Here is a 22,378-nt window from a genome sequence, read left to right as displayed (position 1 = left end):
CCACGGCGTGCTGTGGCCTGACGTCTCCAAGCCACAGCTTCCGGAGCTTCTGAGTCCAGTGTGCCATATAAACTCAGCTCTTTAGCGGGGCTCCGCTATCTGGCGTCTGTCTGCAACAGCTGGCTGCCTCGTTCAGATCTCCAAGTGCGACCGGAGGCCGCCGCCACGTTCGCCATTAGATCTGTGGACGCAGTATTCAAAGTGGGCTCGTCGTCATCGTGCCAGCCGGCGCTCTAATCCAATTCCTGTCAGAGTGTGTCGCCTGAGCCAGATGAGCCAGATGTGGCGGGTGTGTGCGTGCATGTCGGCCTGTGCGTGTCTCGTCACTCAAATCTTCACGGTTTGGCACGCATGTTATGCATGTTTTTCAAACCACGTTGTCCATACCGAGCGTATGGACAACGGGGATTGCCCGTGGGGGCAATTCAAGGAGGTCAACAAGTAACACTTTTTTAAATCCTCTGCGGACCGGAAACCAGCTGTCAGGTCCATCTCTGCTAGTATTGATCCGGCTCTGCTGGCCTGCTGGGCTGCCCACAGCACACACGATGATGCAGAATGTCAGCGCCGCACGCTCATAAGCCCCATAACTCCTGGAGACTGGCGAGATTAAGTTCCAACTCTCAAATGATTAATCAATTTCAATTACCCCCCATGCGATCAATCATATTCTCATTAATGTCTGAAGCGCTGCCCACAGCTGTGCGGAGCCGATTACCACTCGGGCTTCTTTTATCGCTCAGGTCCTTGTAAAATACCTTTTACAGTCTTGTGAAAGGCTCAAGCGGCTGGTGGAGAGCGCTGCTGCGTCAGCGGTCCGCCGGTGGCATCTTGTGCTGTAACCCAAGACCTCCGCTCCAGGAATACTCCTCTGCTGATCCCCGTCTCCACCCGGCGCCGCTCAAACGCAGCAAACAAACCCCCATCCCTCTGAAGTTGGAGAAATCTGTTCATCCGTCCATGGATTCAAGTGACGGGTTTTCCTCGTGCTTGAGGAACAGAGGTTACAGTTAGTCACTGCATTACATTATTATAATAGTATTTCATTACACGCTGAGGTTATCACTCCAGCGTGTTTATTAGCTGTTCACATTTTCCATGTCACTCACTCACAGTGATCTGTTTGACCACTTCCTGTGATGAAGAGCAGCGAGGCAGAAACACTGTCAAGGGAGCTCACCTGTCGTGAAACCAGAGTCGGACATAGAGCTCACTCTCTCTCTCTCTCACTCTCTCTCACTCTCTCACTCTCTCTCTCTCTCTCTCTCTCTCTCTCTTTATGTGGCTCAATTCAGAGCCACATAAATAAAGAACGGCCATGGAGGAGAGCTGGGGGCTGAAATAAACAGTTGTGAAGGGTCATGTGTGTCGGGGGTCAAAGGTCGGGCTGATTTTGCACAGGAAAAAATTCCCAGGGATCATGGGGAGAGATGTTTATCTCCAACTCACAATGACAGCAATGATTTGGCATATTTAAACGATAATTCCAGTTTATTACAACTTAGTTTATGTAGTTTTACAACTTAGATCTTATTTTGATAACAGGACCAGGACGTTGGTCTGTAAACTGTAGATGCTGACAATGAATAGTTGAATAATAATTTTATTGTCAGTGTTCTTTTTATCTTCCAAATACAGTTGGCTAACCTGGGGGGTTTATTTACTATCTGTCATATCTTTGCTGGTGTTTCTTGCCCCCTCCAACTTTTTTAGCGATGTCACCACGATCAGATATAATAATAGCATTGTCACCCTACCAAAAGTGTGACTTCGATACGATACCCTACCTAAATAGTTAGATACTGAAACGATACCGCAGCAAAAAACCTAAAGAAATCAGGAAAAGTAATAGAACTATAGATGACAGAACATTTAACTTTTAATTAAATGAAAAGTTATTAATTACGAAATCTACATGGTATGCACTCTATACTTGTACAATTTCTTCAATAAAGTTGAACTACAAAGTGCTATCAGTAAGAGACATTTAAGTGCTACTAAAGTGTTAAACTACAAAGTGCTATCAGTAAGAGCCAATTAAGTGCTACCAAAGTGTTAAACTACAAAGTGCTATCAGTAAGAGACATTTAAGTGCTACTAAAGTGCTACTACGGTGCTACCTTCCCTATTCAAGGTATAGTCGTGTTTTTACTTTGCGACGGAAGGTGTAGAGACTTTCTGCTGTCCTGATGTCGATGGGGAGCTCATTCCACCAGGTTGAGAGTGGTACTGCAGCACAGGGACAAAGGCGACAGGCTTCCTAAACGAAAACCCACAAAATCTGAATCAATTCAAAGGAAATTCTTTGAGACATTCAGGCAGACACTACAGTGACGCCGGACAGCATTTCCTTCACGTAACGCCCACTTCCCGTTACTTCCTGAGAACAATTGTAAAATAACAATTTCACACACGAACATTGGCACCCCTAAATACTGTTATTAAAGCAATAAAAAGGTAATGCGATACCGTTCTAGTATCTGTATACCGAGCAAGAGTAGCAACGACTTTTGAGTCAAAAGTGAATCCGAATGGAAAGGATGCTACCAACAAAAGACTTAACTATAATAAACTAGAGACTGTTACTACTGTAACTACTGTAATACTAAATTGTATTGCAACATCATGGGTCCCTCTTTACTTCCTGTCAGCCGATGTCATTCGCAGAGCTACAGTTAATAAACAAGGGCACGCTTGCATGGGTCTTAGTACGTTTTGTATGCTACACTATGGGAGGCCTGAGGCCAGCAGCACTGCCAGCCAATCAGTGTAAAACGTCACCAGTACGCTCCACGCGGTATTCATACTAATTTGCTACAAAACTAGAAAGATCCGCGTCCTCCTCAAGCCTAACAGTCTTTCAGTTGAATCAATACGCTTTCTGATATGCGTGTCATGTGCACCACCCGAGAGACGAGTGATCTCTAAGGTGTCCTGCTAATCAATGGGCAGATGGCTTCCTTCCTCATATTTGATTAGTATTCCAAAAATGTTGTCTGATTGCAGAGAGGTGCCGTGTCACCTCGCCACTGCTCGGTGTGTGTGTGTGTGTGTGTGTGTGTGTGTGTGTGTGTGTGTGTGTGTGCGTGCGTGTTATTTCTCGGAGCAGACGAGAGTCCCTTTGCCTTTGATTAAACCCTCGAAGCAAGGGGCCTTGTGCGGGCGAGATACCCACGTGTGCTTTTGTGTGAGCACGTGTGTGTGTGTGTGTGTGTGTGTGCAAGTGTATGCCACCATACGGTATCTACGGGGAGGAGGGAGGAGGCTTTTGATAGGAAAGTATAGGTGACCTGCAGCCAACTAGATAACAGCGGCTAACCAGCGGAAGGCCGGGGATAAATTCTGTTGGTTCTGTATTGTGCTGGGACTGCAGTGAAGGCTATTACACTCCTGGTTCTGTCTCTCAATAATGCATGATTAATTAGCCAACTCTGAAATAGAGTGAAACTGAGCACAGAGTGGAAACTAAAGAGGGACTCAGTCGTTAGCCACGGTCTCATACAGAGACCTGCACGCACGCACACACACACGCACACGCACGCACGCACACGCACGCACACACACGCACGCACACATACACACACGCACGCACACGCACGCACGCACGCACATACACACACGCACGCACACACACCGGTGCTCAGATATGCGGAAAGTCTTACTTTCGAGATATTGTATCTCATGTTCTTGGAGAAACTGAAGAGGAATAGAGCGAGAACTAACATTAACTTAGTGTATACCACTTTGTGTGTTCTGCACAAGACGCCACAAGGCGGAACAAATAAATGACTGCGTCACGTGAAAGAGGTCATTCGTCGTGACAAACCCACAGAGACCTTCACCAGACTCTGCAGTTCACACTCAGAGGCTCTCAGCTGGAGGGAACCAAGCTTTCAGCTAACTCCAAAGGAAACCCACGAGCGTCATTGTTAGACGGTCAGAGCACCTGATAAAAAGTGTGCATTGAACTGGTGGGAGAGGAGGACTTTCACACAGGAGGCCACTGTTTGTGTCCTGTGTGAAACCAATTCCACATTATTTTACGGTTGTGTTGTTACGTACCTTTACAGAGGTAGGTGAACCCAAAAACTGAGTCAGCTTATTTTGAAAAGAGACAGTTGGCTTTAAGCAGTGCCGGCTGGCCAATAGAGGGCCACGGGGTCTGGCCACACCCACCTTGAGCCACAAAATGTTCTTTTTCTCAAATTTGTTTATATTTATAATATTTATAAATTCTACAAATTGTCAATATTTGTGTTTTGGAAAAATGGAATACACCCAGTATTTGTAAAATAGGATATCTGCGCACAATATCTGCTTTTCCTGCATTTCCTGCAGTCCTCTCTGCCTGTCTGCGTGTCTCAGCTGCAGCTGGGGACGAATCGTTTTGGCCCAAAAGAGACGGGTCTAAGAAGTAGTTTAGTCAATTACTGATTAAAGATATAAATGAGTGATATACAATTTAGCCAATCAGCGTCATAAAATAGATTCAGCCAAAGTCATCTGGCCCAAAAGCTGCGCGTCGCTACCAGCAACGAGGAGGAGGATAAAACAGGCACACTTTAACCCTAACAAGGGTCATCTTTATATATATGTTCTATTACATTTTATATATATATATGTGTGATTTATATTATACGATATTTATATTTTATTATAATATATTAATGATATTTATATTGTATTTGACATTTTTAAGCAACATGTACGATTTGAGTTTGAATAAGATGCTCAGTAAGCGGTTTGCAGTGACCTGTGTCTCTTCTTCTTCTTCTTCTTCTTCTTCTTCTTCTTCTTCTTCTTCTTCTTCTTCTTCTTCTATGTTCTCGTGCGCATGCCAAATCTTCACCAAAGCCCTCAGACTTCACTTCACATGTGCGATGGTCCAAAAATGCCCACGTTTGGTCAACAAATGTCAACAAATGTGCACGCTGGGAACTTTCCCTGCAACTTTCAGCAGAGAAAGAACAATACCAACAACGGCAACAACTCCATCAGGTCGGCCTCTGTGGCAACAGACAGTTAACATGTTACAGGGAGTCCGAGAAAGAAAGACCGAGAGAGAGAAAGGGCACCGTCCATGAATAGGGAGCATTCAGCCCTGCCTCTGCCTCATTCCCCACAGAGACTAGGGCTGGAGTTTCACCCCGGTCTGGCCCGGTGAAATACAAACCTCTCTCATCACAGACCCTGATTCCCACTAGAAACACATTATTGATTCCTCTCCGCGACCCCCTCCATATTTTATTATTGCCAAGGGGAAGATGGATAACAGGAAAGCTCATATCAGCACGTAGCCGAACAATACTGCATTGTGGCAAACCTCGGCTCCGCGCCGAAATCACTCGCAGCGCCAGTGGCTGCACACAATTATGATCCTGTGCTCGGTCTGCCCTTGTGCCAATAATGAATACATGGATACACAAACACAAGATGGGATTGTGAATTAGCATCGGAATGGCGGCTGCTGTTGAAAGTGGACCTCTGCTTGCATAAGCTGCCCACTGTCCTTCTGAGAAAGTGTGCTCATGTTGGCCGTTTCCCCCGAAATGAACGTTGAAACTATGGCTCTGTGGCGGCATTAAAATAAGGATCCAGAATTCTGCGTATTATTACAAATGATAATCAAAATCTCGTGTCGGTCTTTAAGGGTGGGCATGATGATGATGATGATGATGATGATGATGATGATGTGACAATCCCTCTTCTCTCCTCTCATCTCTCGTGCCTTTCCTCCGGAGTTCCACGCGATGACTCACCGTTGTCGTTGGAGGAGTTTTATAATCAGTTTGAGTGACATCCGCGTATGAGTTTTTTTTTTTGTGCCTGGCATTAACGACAGCAATCTGTCTTGTTCAGGAGCACAGATGCAGGTTTGTATTTGGAGGCAAGCGGCAGATTGCTCTGTGTGATTAGGAGCCTCACTCATGTATTTCTATCATTTATCCCACAATAGACGGAGAGGCTGAATAATCTCCGTGGAGAAAAGATGAGTGCCGACATCTGAGCTTCTGAATTACCGTGCAAAACTCCCCTTGTAGGCACAATCAAAAGGTTTTGTAGCCTTTTTTTATGAAGAAATCTGACCTTAAAACTAGCCCTCGAATGACATGGTCTTTAAACTTCGCTCAATTTAGGGAGTACTAATGTACAAATATGTTCATATGTTGTCTCCTCTAGATGCCACTATTGGCTCCAATGATCCCTCATCAGCTTCCCAACCTTCAAGTAGAACTTTTAAAGTCTGAATTAATATGTTAACAATATAAAAAATGGCGATGTGCATTAAGGAAGCTGCAGGTCTTGGTGGCGAACCCACAGAGAATGGGCCGTAAGTGTTACAGCAGCTAAAGAGACAGATATTTATTTTAGGAGTTGTTGGAGACCAAATTAATGTGTTTACGACTCTAAATATTGTGCCAATATTGTGTCCCCATATTGGCGTTATGAGGTCATAACATGTGACGTGTTTACAGCTTGTTGCCCCTGAACAGCCAAAAGAAGAACATTAATTCCTGCAGCATTAAATTAAGCCACAGTCCACTTCTTTTGAGACTTCTATTTTTTTCGTGAGCAATCTGCCATATTCTGTCCTGTTTCAAAGAGACTAAACACATTTCTGGAAAATCTATGTAGTAGGTTGATTTGTCTGGAAATAATCGCACTGCAGCGGCCGATGAAACCAGTAGATCTGTGGGACTCATCAACTTTAGACGCAATGTAGATCATTATGTTTGTAATATTTTAGATCAATTTAAGGCATGTGACATTTGGATGAAATAAGTCAAGTCTGCCCTTTCTCTTTTTTGAACAAACAAGCAGTTCTTTCAAACCTAAATATAAGATGATTACCCCCGTTGTTGATCCTATTGATTCAGCATATAAGCTTATCTTGGGAAATGTTCTCCCTTTAGATAAATGAGTTATTGTGTGCTTCTCGTACTGCATGTCTTATCGCCACGCTGCTTTATTGGTAGGTAATGAGCATGCCTCCGAGCAATTATCACTAACACAGCTGATTAATGCAGCATGTGTGTGCAATGCGCCGTGGGGTTAGAATAAGCAGACATCATGCCAACCCAGTGAAAAGGGAACGCATACACGTTGCTGCTGTTAGTTCATCGTGCCCTATTCAAACCAAAATGAGGATGTACATATTGACCACGTAGACACATGGCACCGTGTCCTGGACTCAGTCACGCACACATACACACACACACACACACACACACACACACACACACACACACACACACACACACACACACACACACACTTTCTTGTGCTCTTATGGACTCTGTTCTGAAAGCAGGTTTGTCCCAGCTGTTTGTACTGGCATCGCTCCAGACTTCAGCCACTCACACTGTGAGTGCAGAGAGGGGGGAAAAATAGAGAACATTTTATGGAAAAAAAAAAAAAGTACAGATAAGAAGAGCAATCTGTCTCAGGGGGAAAAAGGGCAAATACTAGAGAGCTGGGTGTAAAGAAGGAGGCGCTTACACAACAGAGTGAAGAAATAGGAAAAATAATGTAGAGAGAAGGGGTCGGGGGAGGGATGTTTGTGTTCATTCTTTGACCTCTCGTTTCAATCGGAGGGCAGATTTGTGATTAATGGATTTTCACACGGACACGGAACCACTCACCACTTCCCTGTGACATTCTTCCCAATCTGTCCGCTCTTACCAGGCCTGATCCCAGTTCAGGGCTGTGGGTGTCTCTCTCCACCCACGCCGTGGGTCGTGGCAGACAGTAAACACCACGCTGAGCAAATGCCTGACAGGTCAGACGGTCAGCCACACTGGGCTGTACATACAGCTTAGTTATTACAAGCATACTTAGTTATGTGCGCCTCGGTAAGCCGAGGCACGCACCAACCGCTTATTAACTCGCTTTGCAGGTTGGACCGTAGACAAATCTAGGACCAAGTAGTTTTTTTTGTTAATGTACACAACAAAGACTAAAGGCCTTTTCACACCTGAATGTCTGAGCCAGGGCCTAAGTGTGTTGGCTCTCTCCATGTGCCACTCATTTTGTTTGGTTGCAAGCTATTCCTTAAAAGGAGCTTCTGCTATCTCCAGCCATGCTAGCCGCTTTGTGGGGCTTTATTTTTAATACATTAATGCTGACACATCCCTTGTTTGATGGGTTAACATATTAACATTAGCTAATGAGCGCTAAACACAAATACAGCTGAGGCTGACGGGAATGTCGTTCATTTTGACCTGATGGTGGCGCTTGATGAAAAGTCATCACGGGTTATTACAAAATCGGGGGACATGAGTGAGTGTACGGAATCTTTATGACAATCAATCCAATAGTTGTTGGATCAGGGATCAGCTAAGTCAGATCAGCAAGGTCATTCGGATTCAAACTCAGGGCACCACGACAGTCTAAAGCTATGCAGCTAACATGGCTAAAGACAACGGTTAGCACTCAGTAGCTGACTTTACAAAGAACGAAAGGACTCAAATGTTCAGTTATGCCACGAATTCTGTGTGAACAACAACCGTGAATGAAAGGGTGTTCAACCCTGTGTTTGAGTAATATTTACTACAAATCGTATCAGGAACCGGGATGTAGGTAGTTTTCCCATCTCACATTGTCGACTAAGCTGTTGACGTTAAGCCTTGGTCGCTGTGTCCCACCAGGCAGTGGATATTCCCAACACCAGCAGCTTTGTGGGATTGACACAGCTCAGCTTCATTGTGGCGAGCACTGGAGTGGCCTTGTGTGGCCTTTTGTATTCTACTTATAGGAGGTGGCGTAACAAAGGGACACATGACGTTGGTTTTGGATGGTGACAGATAGGAGGGAAGCTGACCCACCACGGTCAAACTTCAGATCATGGAGGGGTTTATCTGATGACAAACCGCGAGCAACATGGTCAACAAGTCCCCGACCGAGTCCTTATAGCTGTAACAGGGAATCCACACGTTTGTAAAAGCTGTTTTTAGGGGTACATCTGAAACTGTAATGAAAAGAGAAGTGGAGTCTGTTGCTACAATAAACTGTCTGTTCCTCAGCGAAAGAAGAAGCTTTAGAATGGTTGACCAAAGACACATCTTTCCTTTTTAACAATGACAATATTAATGAGAACCATTAACGTTTATTTTTCTGTTTATGTGCATTGTATAAGGGCCATTGTAGGTAAAAAAACTAACTAATAATTACGTAGCCGTCTGAGGGGAGGCTGTTAATATTCCAAAATAAAAATAAAATTTACAAGAAACAAATTGGGTATTCAATGAGATTATAAACTCTGAGACCAGTCGCAAACTTCTGAGAACACATTTTCTTATTTATTTATTTGTCAAGGAGCCACATCTCTCCACTTTGTACGGTTGGATCAACCTCATCAACACAACAGAGTAACTACCGTTAAAGACTGCTCTAATATGTTGTTGTTAGTAGATCAGTGATTACCTGCGAGCCATTTTAACTGTCAAGGGGTTGGCTCGCCTTTGTTGGTTCAGTTTGTCAATGTAATAAACAAACAAGATACAATCTGTTAATTGGTACGCTTTGCTGGTGTATTGTGGAACTAGCTAGGATAACGTTCCTCCTGGTCACCAGTCTACTGTAAACCAGGCAAAGCGCCTCGTGGCTCTAGCGCTATACTACATGGACCGATATGAAAGTGGTGTTGCATACTCTCGTGTGTTCTTTACAAATGTTAGAAAGCAAATTAGTGTCGGGCTATGACGTCTTGGCTTATATAGCCGTGCAGAGAGTTTTATTTTTATGCCTCCAGGGTCCTCATTGAGAATCCAAGCTAAGAAATAAGAGTAAGTGTTCTACCAGGAGGAAGCCTATGAGGAAGTATTTTCCTTTATCATCCATGTGTATTCCAGTTACAGTTTTGCCATTGCCATTTATCATACAAAAGTGCCTGAATTGACTGGATTGATCGTGTTGAGTGTTCACCCCAATGCTTTCTGATTACTGGGCTGAATTGCACTGAGTAGCAATACCCAGTCAACGAGCAATGTCACAATTACAGCCCCCCCATCCCCCCTCCCGCAGCGGGCCCTGAAAAACACTCGTTTTTTTTTCTTTCTGCACCAATGCTCATTTTTGTGTTCTCACGCTTGTGTTTTGCCCGGCCTATCACCTTCCTCCATTTCTATCAAAGGACATCCATCAGCGAAATATGGCTCCACCTTCTCTCGTTACCCTGGCAGCACTGTGTCAGCTCTCCGAACCAGAGAGCACTGACTGCTGCTGCTGCAGGAGGTGGAGGCGAGGTTACAGACAGCGGCGCACATTTGTCTAACTAACTTTTCCAAAACATGTATGGAGAGAATTAGTGAGCCATCATCCTCTCCGCACATGGAGGGTCATAACTTCGAGCTCATTTATTCCTTCTCGTCCCGTTTCCCCAATCCTGGTCAGCTGTTAATGGAGGCAGAACGAAGCAAAAAGGATGAACCTGAACAGAGCTGCGTCCATCTCCTCTCCATCAAGTTTGCCTCTGTGGGTCGCACACCACGCCCCCTCCTTTTGCATTTCAAACTACCGACTGTGTTGGGAAGAAGAAAAAAAAGAAGAAAAAGAAAAAAAATCCTCATTGCCATTTAAGAGATGACATTTCACATTTGCCAGAAAAATAGCACTTGAGTGCTACTCTTAACTGTGGAAAAGCACAGGGCAATGTGTAAGAATAGTTGCCATGACTACATTGACATTGTTTCTGGGAAACAGCATTGAGGGCTTCTCAATAGAGGGTCTGTGCAAATTCTGGCCGTGCGTAACGCTCTGACGGGAGTTCACGGGTGGGGGGAGGGGGGGGGGGATGCATTGCTGCTTGTACATGCTAATGTCTCTGTTAATATGGTGTGCTGATGATGCGTGTTGTTGGCATAATCTGCCATCATCCATCGCGGCGCCTGCTGCCCAGGGATGGATCTCACCCACACAGGCGAGGTGGAGATGACAGAAATCTGTTTTAAAGGAGCGTGCTGCGGGGGCGGGGGGTGGAGGTTACAGATAAAAATACAAATCACAATGACAGGGACAGCCGGCCCACTGTGGCTTACACTATTCACTATGCATGGAAATGTGACACGTTCCCACTGCGATGGATGGCTCTCACTTTAAAACCCATTCCATCCACAAGCACTGGCTGTTCATCTCGGAGCGTAATTGAATTTCTCAAAAAGTCGATGGGACTGTGCAAGGGCACAGCTCTGCCCGCCCGTCTGAGGCGGGACGGAAAAAAAGAAGAAAAAAGAAACCCACAGAGCGATCTTGTATCCGTGCCATGCCCGCGTGTTATTCAGCTTGATGTGACTCTGTTCTGCCCGGTTGGCCGATTCATGACACAGCACCCGGCATGCTAAACATAATCCCCCACAACATGAAACCAAATAGTAGAGCGGAATGGTATTTAAGTAGGAGGAGCACAGCTGATCCTCTATTGTGTAACCTTCCATCTCCTCCAGATGGCTTGATAGGAATCGGCCCCAGGGGTCACGGCACTATAAGCGGGCTGTGAACCGCTGGGTGCTATACACGCGACGGGGAAGCGCTCATTATTCCACGTAAACACCACTCGTCAGTTGACCTCACCGATCACATGGTTCCTGCTGCTTATATTAATGTCATTCCTGGCCCTGCCGCAGCATTTGTAAACAAACTCAAAGAGGAGGAAGCCCGTGACACCCGAACCCCGGACCCCAGAGGGCCCGTCGTGTGCCGGAGTCAAGGCTCATTTCGCAAACTCTGAAAATGATTTTCCTGTCATTCCTTTTGAGTCGAAGGGAATAATAAAGCAGGTGCTCGCGCGTGACCATGCATTGCGGCTATAAATTCCAGCGAGCCGCGTAATCTTAGATTGCTGTGGCCAAGGACCCGCTGTGAATACTAATTCAACCCTCCACATCGGTCAAGACCATGCGTTTCAATAACGGAGCGGTAAAACTTGTGTTCCACGCGGGATCACACTTGTTCGGCTGGTTAATGATAATTATGCACGGAGAGAGAACTTCTCCAATCTTGTGTTTGGAGGCAGGGCTGCAAGAAACGGTATTGGTACAGGAAATTGATCAAATGTCATTTATGTCAAAACCCTGATATGGTCACACTGCTGAGTCATTAACACCTTTCAAATCTAAAAATGTTCAGTTCATCTTCTTACATCCCGACGCAATGCTAGAATTCATTTGGAGCAGTGTTTCTGGACTCCTGTAAGTACAATATTTACTTTCTTGTAGTTTTAAGTCGCCACCAACTCTTAAATGTTCATCTGTGTTCATCAGCTGGTTGCTAACTCTGTTCGACTGTACGTTACTTGCTCAGCAACCTACGGCAGACACTTTATCAGAGCCTTTTTGCAAAAAAATAAAATAAAAAAAGAACATAAAAAAGAAAGACAGCAGCATGCTGCGGATGAGAGCCGAGAGAGTCAACCAAAACAGTAAATGTGCAGGTCAGAGAACCACAAGGATCAGCTGAAATACGCTAAAGTGCTCTGTGGAGCTGGGGGGAACTGGAGCTGCAGAGTGGGGGAGGATAAATCTCTGTAGGTGCAACCCTACTAGTGACCTCTTTCCCATTACACAGACTCATGATGAATTGTTAATATAAATATATGAATTATAGCAGCTTTAAAAAGATCCAACATTGTTTCGGTTGCCCCTACAGTCTTCAAGACACATGTCGGTTTATGCTGCCGCACATGGTTGGACGTCACGCATAATTACGAATCGAAAAAGATAATCTGAGTTCAAGATATGAAGAAAGCCTGGGTGAACAGTGTCATGGCAGGTTGTGAAATAGCCACGAAATGCAATCTCCTGTTTTTTTTTTTTTAATTTGCAAATCTATTGCCTGGGACGCACAGATTAAACGCATTCCACGTGACCTTGCAGCGGTCAGAGACAAGGGGCGTAGCATTAAATATTGACAAAGACCACTTATGGTGGGCGGGTTCGCTGAGCGGACCCACAAAACCCGGCGTGTCCCTGCCTCAGTCCTAACTCCTCGTCCTGGAGCGTAACGTCGTGGTGAGAAAGAAGTCGTGCCGAGCAACACGAAAGAGACGGGCGACTCGTGTGGCTCGGTTCGAATACCAGTCGAGTGAAGTGACCTTTCCTTCACACCTGCAAAAGTGTTAGCATGGGAGACTTCACTTTGAAGTCCACCGGAAATATAAATAAATCTACTCGAGCTCTTTCGGCGTTACTCAAATAGCCAAAAGAAAAGCATGCTGTGTCTGTGACAGCTTTCATTATACAGCATGCTCACATGAGCAGTGCGTGTATATATAATTTTGTTGCCACTTCTTTCAGTTCAGTAGGCGAGAACCCGATTTATTTCCTTATAAAACGTTGGTTTCTTTTCAGTCCTTTCTTGGTAGTGAGCAAACAAAGACTGGCACATATATTCCTTTTTATACTCTTACATTTAATCCCCTCCAAGTATTGAACATGTGATGTTACGCATATCAAATTAATATCCAGTGACCACATCTGGGATTTGAACAGATCTTTGTGTGCAGCCACAAAGCCAGAGAGAAGAGAAAAAGGGGCCTCGCAGCTTTGGGAAGAGAAGGCGTACAATATCTACGTGGACTCACTTCACTTAAAAATTAGCATGAGTCACGCTAAAAACATCTCACTTTATTTGCCACGTTCACCTCCAGGTCCCCAGCCAGACGGACTCACAACAACAGGAGGAAACCTTCGCCACTCACCAGATCCATACTCTGGTGGAGAATAACAAATAGGTCATTGTTAAGCACCGCCTATACCCACAGCCAAAACTAACACTTGCAGTGGGAGAATGAGCAGAGGGACTCTGGACCTGCTCCTGGTATTTCTGACAGTGCTAGGGCAGAATAGCGATGCAGCCTATCGTGCGAATGTTTTGAACATTTCCTGTGGCGTGAGGAAAAAAATAAACCAGCCAGCTCCGGTGGCCTTGGTGTGTATCCAAGGCACCCCCGCGGTGTGTTAAGTTTGTGCCCGGGTCATCTATCACACAAGATCCCTGATGGTGGAGGGACTCATCTCTCACACCTGCTGAGACTCAATCTGGAAAGCCCTGTAGCGTCCCGCAGCCCTCCCGCTGCATTTTATAAAACTTTGTTTATGGCACTGGGGCGTGGTACTGAGCGACACACCGACCGTAGCACTGTGGTGAACCACGATAAACCTCCATATAGATGTAACATTGTAAACATGAGTTTATAGTCTCAATCTCTAGTTTCAAGTCTTCTTCAATACAGCATGATGTTCATTTTGGTAAATTATGGTACATTTGGAGTCAAACAAACCAGAAGCAGAGTATTTTTCAGGGCGATTAATGTGATTGACAGCTCACTGCCACTTCCAGAGATGTATACCGCGTCGCTACGTCACTCCTCCGCGTTCCATTTATGGTCACCTCCGTTCAAAAACCACGTGGCATTGGCCGTAATCCAAGATGGCGAGAGGGCGAAATTGCCGAACTTCCGGCTTCATACAGGAGGCCCACAAACCGATAGGTGACGTCACGATGACTACGTTCACTTCTTATACTCAGTCTACGGTCAAACATCTGCAGTAGCTTGGAAAATAGCAATATGGGGCACTGAATTTGATGAATTGACTGTTTATCAGACCACAAATGAGACAAGAACTAGAACATGCTTCATAGACAGACCGTGGCGGCTGTAGCAACTCGAATTTAGCTCAAGCCTCAGTGCCTCCCTCTCTGGAGCCTGCTCTCCTCCCGGCTGCAGTATGCTAGCTGCAGGGAAGCAGGGACCCAGCGGTGGAACAGTGGAACGTGAACATGATAAACATGCTGGGATTGGCAAGCTAACTAACATTAGCTAGCTAACTAGCCAGCCGCCAAATGAGAAAACTGAGTTAATCGTCACGACTTAGTGATTCATCTAAACACTCTCGTCGCAGCACATCGCTATCGTCATTAGCACCGATTGACCAAACGTTCTGTCCTGTGCTGAGAGCTTAGTTTACCGTCCACAGAAAGGAAGGAACAGGCTTGGGCTGGGCCGGGCTGTGATTGTGATGCTACACAGTGGTTACTGATAATTACATGATGGGAGGGCGTTAACGCTCTTTCACTTCGTGACGTGGATAAGTTCTAATTACTTGACAGGCCTATTCTGAGACGGTCGATTCTCGGAGTAGTCCTGTCAAGATTAGGGTTGATTTTTAAACAGTGGATGGCTTTCTGAGCCATTGTCTACCATTGAATTCTTAAATGAAATTACACTTTTTTTATAATTTGCTAAGAAATGTCCACATCAACACCAGCATTTATATATTTCATCACAATAGAGTAATATCATTTAGTTTATAGCTTGGTCTAAGTCTGCAGTTACTTTTAAATGTATGGATTAACTCTCTTTTCAGAGATCTGCAGACACGAGAAAGAGGAGTATTGCTGTGAATACAAAGAAACGCACACTTAAAGAGACAAGAATGGGGATGAAAGACTCCCTCTCCTCTTTGTGCTCCATACATTCTCTTAAAGCCAACGCTCTCACGGGGGATATCGCTGGCTGTCTGAGGCCACTCTGATGTTTGCCGTGATGTATGATGCACTTTGAAGCATACGTGTTCCCTTTAGCTCAGCGGAGAAGAGGATTGTGTCCAGATTTTTCTTAATTTCTGCCATCCTTTATTAAGTGCATGACTAGGGAAACAGACTACCTAATTCAATTAATATTGATTCAGATCCATCATACATGCCTCTGAAATGATATCGAACTCCTTGGCTGTTCCCCCTTGAGAGCCTGCATGTAGCAGGCAGATCGAGTACAAATCAGCTCTCAAATGTGGCGTTTACAGATATGACATACATACCCCCCTCCGCCCCCACCTCCTCCAGAGGGACAGCCTGTCTCCTCTCCACGTCATTCTCCACCCCAGCCCTGCCCACGCGCCCCTCCAGCTGTACGATTCATGTGGCATTGTATTCATTGTACAAACACACAGTGCGGGAGCCCATGTTAGGTAAGAGCAGGCCGTGGTGTACAACACCTTAGGCCTGTCAGGGGAGAGCTGAGGCCTTGCACTGTACAGCTGCTGGAAAAACAAGAAGCCAGCCCTCAGGCACCGGAGAGCTGCAGGAATCCATTTTGTATATATCAATGATGAAGAGAAGTGTATAACAGGTACACAGTGGGAGGAAATATTGCCAATATTTACATTAATGGCAATTGTGAGATTCCGTCCGTTTTGTTTTATACAACGGGGCCCTGTCAGAGAACACCACGTTCAATAAGCAAACGCAGTAAGGTTTAGATACACAGCTACAGCCAGCTTGAGGAACATTAAAATGTTATTGGAGAGAAGCCGGAACACAATCAGTGACAGGTGTGTCCCTCCGCCACGGTGGCCATCTAGCTCTGTTTAACCCTGTAGTGGGAAGAGCAGAGCCGGACATGGTTTCATTTCATTGTGGACTCTGGCCCGGCAACGGTAATTATACAGACTGGTGAGCACATTTGTCTCAATAGACTCCTTGTTCAGCCATAGGTTTCATGCACGACTGAGCACAGCCTTTGAGCACAGAGGATCTTTAAGAAGGCTTGGCTTCATTTGAAACAAGTGTAGACCTGTCAGTATGTTACCCTTGAACCATTATGGTGTTAGGTTTTATTTAATGGTGTAACAGGTATCGTACTTTGCCCCATCAAACAATATGTTTGATAAAAAACCTGCTCGAATAAAATAGTCCCAGAGCACATGAAAGGAAAACCACTACCGTAAATAGAACCCTGCAGTTGATTGAGCATAAAACCATCCAATCACAGCTGTAGTCGGGGCGGTTATCGATGACGACGCCGCGCTCGGCCAATAGAAACACGTTACTGGGTGTTGACCTCTGTGAGCCGCATCACCACCTCCTCCATGTCCGTGGCGGAGGACTACTATAAAAACAAATCAGCCCTTGTTTTAAAGGGCAGAGTTGTAAAAACTCCCAGGCTGCGGGGAGTTAGCTTGCAAGCCTTTTAATCGGAATTTCAACTGTACCCCCACGGAGGCATCCCCTGGAGCTTTATAAAGACACGAAGACGACGGCATCGTACTTTTGTATCTCCTTTAGAAAGTAACGCTAGAAGCTGTACACGAATTACGCCTACTGGAGCGGAGCCTGGCTATTGAAAGAAAAAAACCTGCTGTTAATTTCCATGTAAGTAAATATTCACTTGACATCAGCATTAACATTCGTTTATTCGTACAATGAAACAGTTGTGTATGTTTTTGTCGATATCCCTTTCCTTCTCAAACTGCCACCCGACGGTGTTATTGAACGTTCTCACCGTCCAGTATTCAGTCTGTCCAGCAGCTTTTCGCTAAATTGGATGCTAAGTGGCTTTCTGTCCATCAACGCGGTCGTTAGCCCAGACTGAAGCGATTTTTCATATTCTCTCGCCGTTACCGTGACGTGACCGTTTTTACTGTCCGTGCCCGCGAGCTGACGCCGATAACCGGCCGGTCAAGCTACACGTTAACGCCATCTGTCTGCCAGATAGCTAGCAAGCTACCTTTCTGTTCACACCCTCCATCCAGCCGGCCAGCTAATGCTAATCGGTCGGTTATATCGAAGCCGCGCGTGACGAGAAAGCGAGCCGGTATAAGTTTTATCTTTCCTTTTTGTCCGTATTTGTTGCCACTGTCGTCGTGTAATTACGCGAGTGTCTTTTGCGCTGTCGTAGAACAAAAACGGCTTTACAGCCGTGGCTAGACTTTGAATGGCGATTATGTAACAGCAATGTTCGTCCCAAGCTTGTACGTGCTCCTTTGCCCACCGTGTAGCTCAGTCGGTGCACGGGAAAAACACTAGAATAGCTTGGTTAGGTTTTAAAAAAAATAATAATGTATATTCGCACGCACGCACGCACACATGCACGCACGGGGAATGTCCGTGCGCCAAAATGAGGCAATCGAAAAATCCTTCTGACTTGACAGCAGGCATCAGATCCACCGCCCTCCGTAGAGGTCAACCTTGCTTGCGTATTTGTGTCACAGCAGACCGCTGGGGAACACACACTGCTGACACCGTCTGAGTCAGGGGCCTCTGTTTATTTATAGCTGTTTATGTTGTACAGCTGAGATGCAGCACTGCTATAGGAGGGGGGAGAGTTATCAGAAGCTAATACAGATGAAACATCATTGAGTCTAATGATGATTTTAGTATTATATTCACTTTATTTTTCATTCGTTTTGCTTGTTCTCCAAATAGTTTCATCTACTAAATAAATGCCTTTCCCCTTTTTGCTCTTTCAGGATCTTAAACCCTGTTGCAGCAAGGATATTCATTTTGGCAAGAAGCACTGAAGAGTTCTGTTGTGACGGGAGAAGAACAACAAAAATAATATCTTCGCCTTTGAAGCAGCTATGCAGCTTGAAATTCAAGTAGCACTCAACTTTATTATTTCCTATTTGTACAACAAACTCCCTCGGCGTCGTGTGAATATCTTCGGCGAGGAACTCGAGAGGCAGCTGAAGAAGAAATATGAAGGCCACTGGTATCCGGATAAGCCATACAAAGGTTCAGGGTTCAGGTGCATCCACGTAGGGGAGAAGGTGGACCCTGTGGTGGAGCAGGCAGCCAAAGAGAGCGGGCTGGACATTGAAGATGTCCGGAATAATCTCCCTCAGGACCTTAGTGTGTGGATTGACCCGTTTGAGGTGTCCTACCAGATTGGGGAGAAGGGACCGGTCAAGGTGCTTTACGTGGATGATAACAATGAGAACGGGTCGGAGCTGGACAAGGAGATCAAGAACAGCTTTAACCCCGAGGCCCAGGTGTTCATGCCGATCAGTGACCCCGTCGGGGCTTCATCAGAGTCCAGCTCCCCCTCGCCTCCTTTCGGGCAGTCTGCTGCCGTGAGCCCCTCCTTCATGCCCCGCTCCACGCAGCCCTTAACCTTCACCACTGCCACCTTCGCTGCCACCAAATTCGGCTCCACAAAGATGAAGAGCAGTGGCCGCAACAACAACCCCGCCACCAACAACAGTGGCAGTAGCAGTAAGGTGGCCCGCACATCCCCCACCAGTAACTTGGGACTGAATGTCAACACCCTTCTGAAGCAGAAAGCCATCTCCACCTCCATGCACTCACTTTACGGGCTGGGCCAGCAGCAGCAGAAGGCCTCCGCGCTCTCCCCTAACGCCAAGGAGTTTGTTTTCCCCAGCCTCCAGGATCAGGCCAGCCCTGGAGCCGTGTTCCCCGGGGAGGGCTCCCTGGGTCTCGGCACCCTGCAGTACAACAATGCCTTTGACGTGTTCGCAGCCTACGGAAGCCTCAACGACAAGTCCCTCATGGATGGCCTCAACTTCAGTCTGAGCAACATGCAGTATTCTAACCAGCAATTCCAGCCGGTCATGGCTAACTAAACTCATCACAACGATGTTATTTATGAATGATGGTGGCTCAAAGAGAAGGAAAAACAAAACGCACACTTGGAGGGAAAAAAAAAACCTGGACTTTCAAGGATATAGTGTCTAGTCAGTCAAGCGCATGTGCCCAAGGGTGTTTTACTGTACCCCCTTGAGTTTGTTTCTACTAAAAGCTTGTACAAACACATCCAAGCTTGGTTACTTCAATTCAACATGCATCGTTGTTTCTTTCCTTTTTGCCAACCAAGCACAAATTTTTTTACCATGTTGAGAAAATACTCCAAAAAGTTTCAACAAAAAAATATAAAAATACAAGCTTCAAGTTTTGGCCTCTTACAGTATTTTACAGGTGGTAAGACAAGGCTAATTTTTATGAATTGGCACTACTAAGTGGGGTTACTTGGTCTTTTTCTAATTGTATAATTTAATTTAGTACAGAGTTTGTAAGATATCAGAGTATATATTGTTTCTATGACATGGTGTTGCATTTATATCTTTTTACTACTCCAGTGATCTGTGATGGCTGCAGCAGCTTTTTCCTTTTTTTTTTTTTTTTTTTTTTTTTAAAAGATAATTGTTAAAGAAACCCATCTTTAAAAAAAAAAAAGAAAAAAAAAAAAGTACATAAAATATTCTCAATATTATGTACAGAGTATTCCTTTAGTGGTGGGATTCAAATGTAGGAATATTTGCTTTTTTCTGAAAGATGAATTGTATTTTCTGTTAAGAGGTTAAAGATTTTGCTATACAATGGACAAAATGTAATCGTATGAATATTAATTTTTGTACCTACATTGTGCAATACTTGATAAAAAGAAGAAAAAAAAGAAGAAAATACGGTATAACAAAGTATTTTGAGTCAGTGTCTTACATGTCAAGAGGGACTGAAATAGTTTATATTGTTAAGTTTGTATTAAATGCTTAAAAATGATATGCTTGTCTTTATTTTTTTTAATTTCATATTTGCACCCTGGTCTTTTTAATAAAATAAACTCCAGTTGAACATGATCTGTGGAGAGCCAGACTCGTTTATTGCTTGTTCAAACGTATTGGTTGCTTCTATTCTTTTATAATACTTAACCAGTAGCAGACTATTGCTGTTGGGCAATCCTCTCTGCCTGAGCAGATCATCGTATTGACGGTCACATGCCGGAGTTGCCACTCGGTCATGAGGGCGACTCGAGGTTAACGAACTGTCTCGTAGCCACGTGACATCCCAGCTGAGACGATGAGCAGAGAGCCCGTTGCATGGAGCCCTGAGTCTTTGTTTGTGTGTCGGTGCGTTACGTTTCGGGAAAACATCAATTACTGTCATGGTGGGAGAGCGTGTTGAAATCTGGCCTTGGGTGTCACGAGAAGGAAAGGAACGCACTAAACATTCACAATGTTTGGAGTCCCCAAAGACTTTTATCACATGTGCATCTCCTGTAAGACTCAAAGGTCTGAGGAAATGTGGCTTTGTGTGTTCAAGTCAAAGACTTGCTATGTACACAGGTGTCATTCCGGCTGAGCAAACCCACCCGGCTCAATGCACCCAACGCCTTTTTACGGTGCTCATAAATGACTAAGTGTTTCTAAGTACCGGACCCAATCCCAAATACTGAAGTGCCCTTTATAGCGCCATTATGTCATTCTGATGTTTAGTTCACATGAAAGACTATATTAAATAATGGCGCTGTTGCACTTCTGTAGTGGTGTAACGGTCGCTCATCCCGGGCTTGACTAACTGCAGTGCTAAACGATAATGTAAAAATACTCAATTAGAAAATTATTCTTAAATCAAAATATGGAATATCAGATTCAAGTAGCGATCTGCCCTTGAATTTATTTTAGGTGGTTAATACTGATCTATACATGAGAAGCGTAATATATTTTACTGGTTGTTTTGAATGTTTAACACAGTTAGCTAGAGTAAATCTTTGGGCTCGTGAGATAATTTTGAGATTATTAAATCTGAACTAAATAGTGTTTAATTGTGAAATTGAAATACAACGTGGCCATTTAATTGGAGTAGTTCACCATTTTGGAAAGTATATGCTTTTGGCTTTCTTGCCTAGATATTGACCAGAAGAACGTCTGCTCAGTAAATATGAAAGCTGCAGTCGTTGTCGGTTAGCCTAGCTTAGCATAAAGACGGGAAACTGTCGCTCTGTCTGAAGCTAAAAAATAACGTGACTACCAGTGCAACTAATCTAATTTATTTAAACTATTTTTTGCACAAAATGTTGGGTTTTTACAGGGGTTACGTGCGTGAGTTGTTTTCACACGGTCTGGACAAATTAAACAAATGTGATGAATAAAACAGCCAAATGTTCAAATATTTTATTGATTTTGTGGTCGTCTCTCTAATATTTGACAAGTCTGAAATGCAACTAAACCCTGCTTGTTTTATAAAGGGTTCACAGGACAGATGGAGGACCAACAGTTAAAATGCACCGTATGTTGGAAACTTATCAATCATTTGTTATGCAAACTCTTAATCTGAAAATTATGGCTGTCAGATAGATGTGGTGGCATAAAAGAAGCATAACATGGTAAATACTCAAGTAAACATGCAGCTACAGCTCTCTGTGACCCCGGTTTCAGGGCTTTGCTCCGTCTGAAATTGAGTTGCAGCCGCTAACTGGAGGCCCATATCTGGGGCTGCTGCGCTCTCCTCCCGGTGAAGTGGCCATGATTGTACAACTTTTAGGAACCAATGATACGTGTTCATAATGGAAATTTAGTTTACCTAAAAAGAAAAAAAGATCTGTGAATCTATAGACGTCTCTGTCCCCAATTTAAGTCTATCAGGAAACACAATGGCCTCTCGTGATGGTCCCAGCTATCGTGTAATTACAAGGTATTGCCTCTAAAGAAATTGGCTTCAAAGCCCAATGCTCTTTCTGGGGCCTTAAATCCCGCTAGCTAGCTAATTCTGGTCTCACTTGTGGTACGACATACAGTAAATTCATCAAAATAAGTGCCCGCATATTGCTATTTTACAAGCTACTAAAGCTGTCATGAAGACCATAAAT

At 44.6% G+C, this 22,378-nt stretch overlaps 1 protein-coding gene across 1 annotated transcript; it reads left to right on the top strand.

Annotated features, from left to right (window-relative positions):
- Positions 1–16,898: 16,898 nt before the first annotated feature.
- Positions 16,899–20,369, top strand: tob1b (transducer of ERBB2, 1b). The gene is made up of 2 exons (XM_034559252.1): positions 16,899–17,148; positions 18,246–20,369. The coding sequence occupies exon 2, from the start codon at positions 18,357–18,359 to the stop codon at positions 19,356–19,358; it is 1,002 nt and encodes a 333-aa protein (XP_034415143.1). The 5' UTR covers positions 16,899–17,148; positions 18,246–18,356; the 3' UTR covers positions 19,359–20,369.
- Positions 20,370–22,378: the final 2,009 nt, after the last annotated feature.

The sequence above is a fragment of the Cyclopterus lumpus genome, chromosome 19 (assembly GCF_009769545.1).
Source record: "Cyclopterus lumpus isolate fCycLum1 chromosome 19, fCycLum1.pri, whole genome shotgun sequence".
Taxonomy (NCBI): domain Eukaryota; kingdom Metazoa; phylum Chordata; class Actinopteri; order Perciformes; family Cyclopteridae; genus Cyclopterus; species Cyclopterus lumpus.
The sequence above is the reverse complement of the archived record's forward strand: the minus strand, read 5'-3'. Positions and strand labels throughout refer to the sequence as shown.

What these genes read in the sequence shown, in the direction of transcription:
- tob1b (XM_034559252.1), top strand. Translation starts at nt 18,357, where the DNA reads ATGCAGCTTGAAATTCAAGTAGCACTCAACTTTATTATTTCCTATTTG.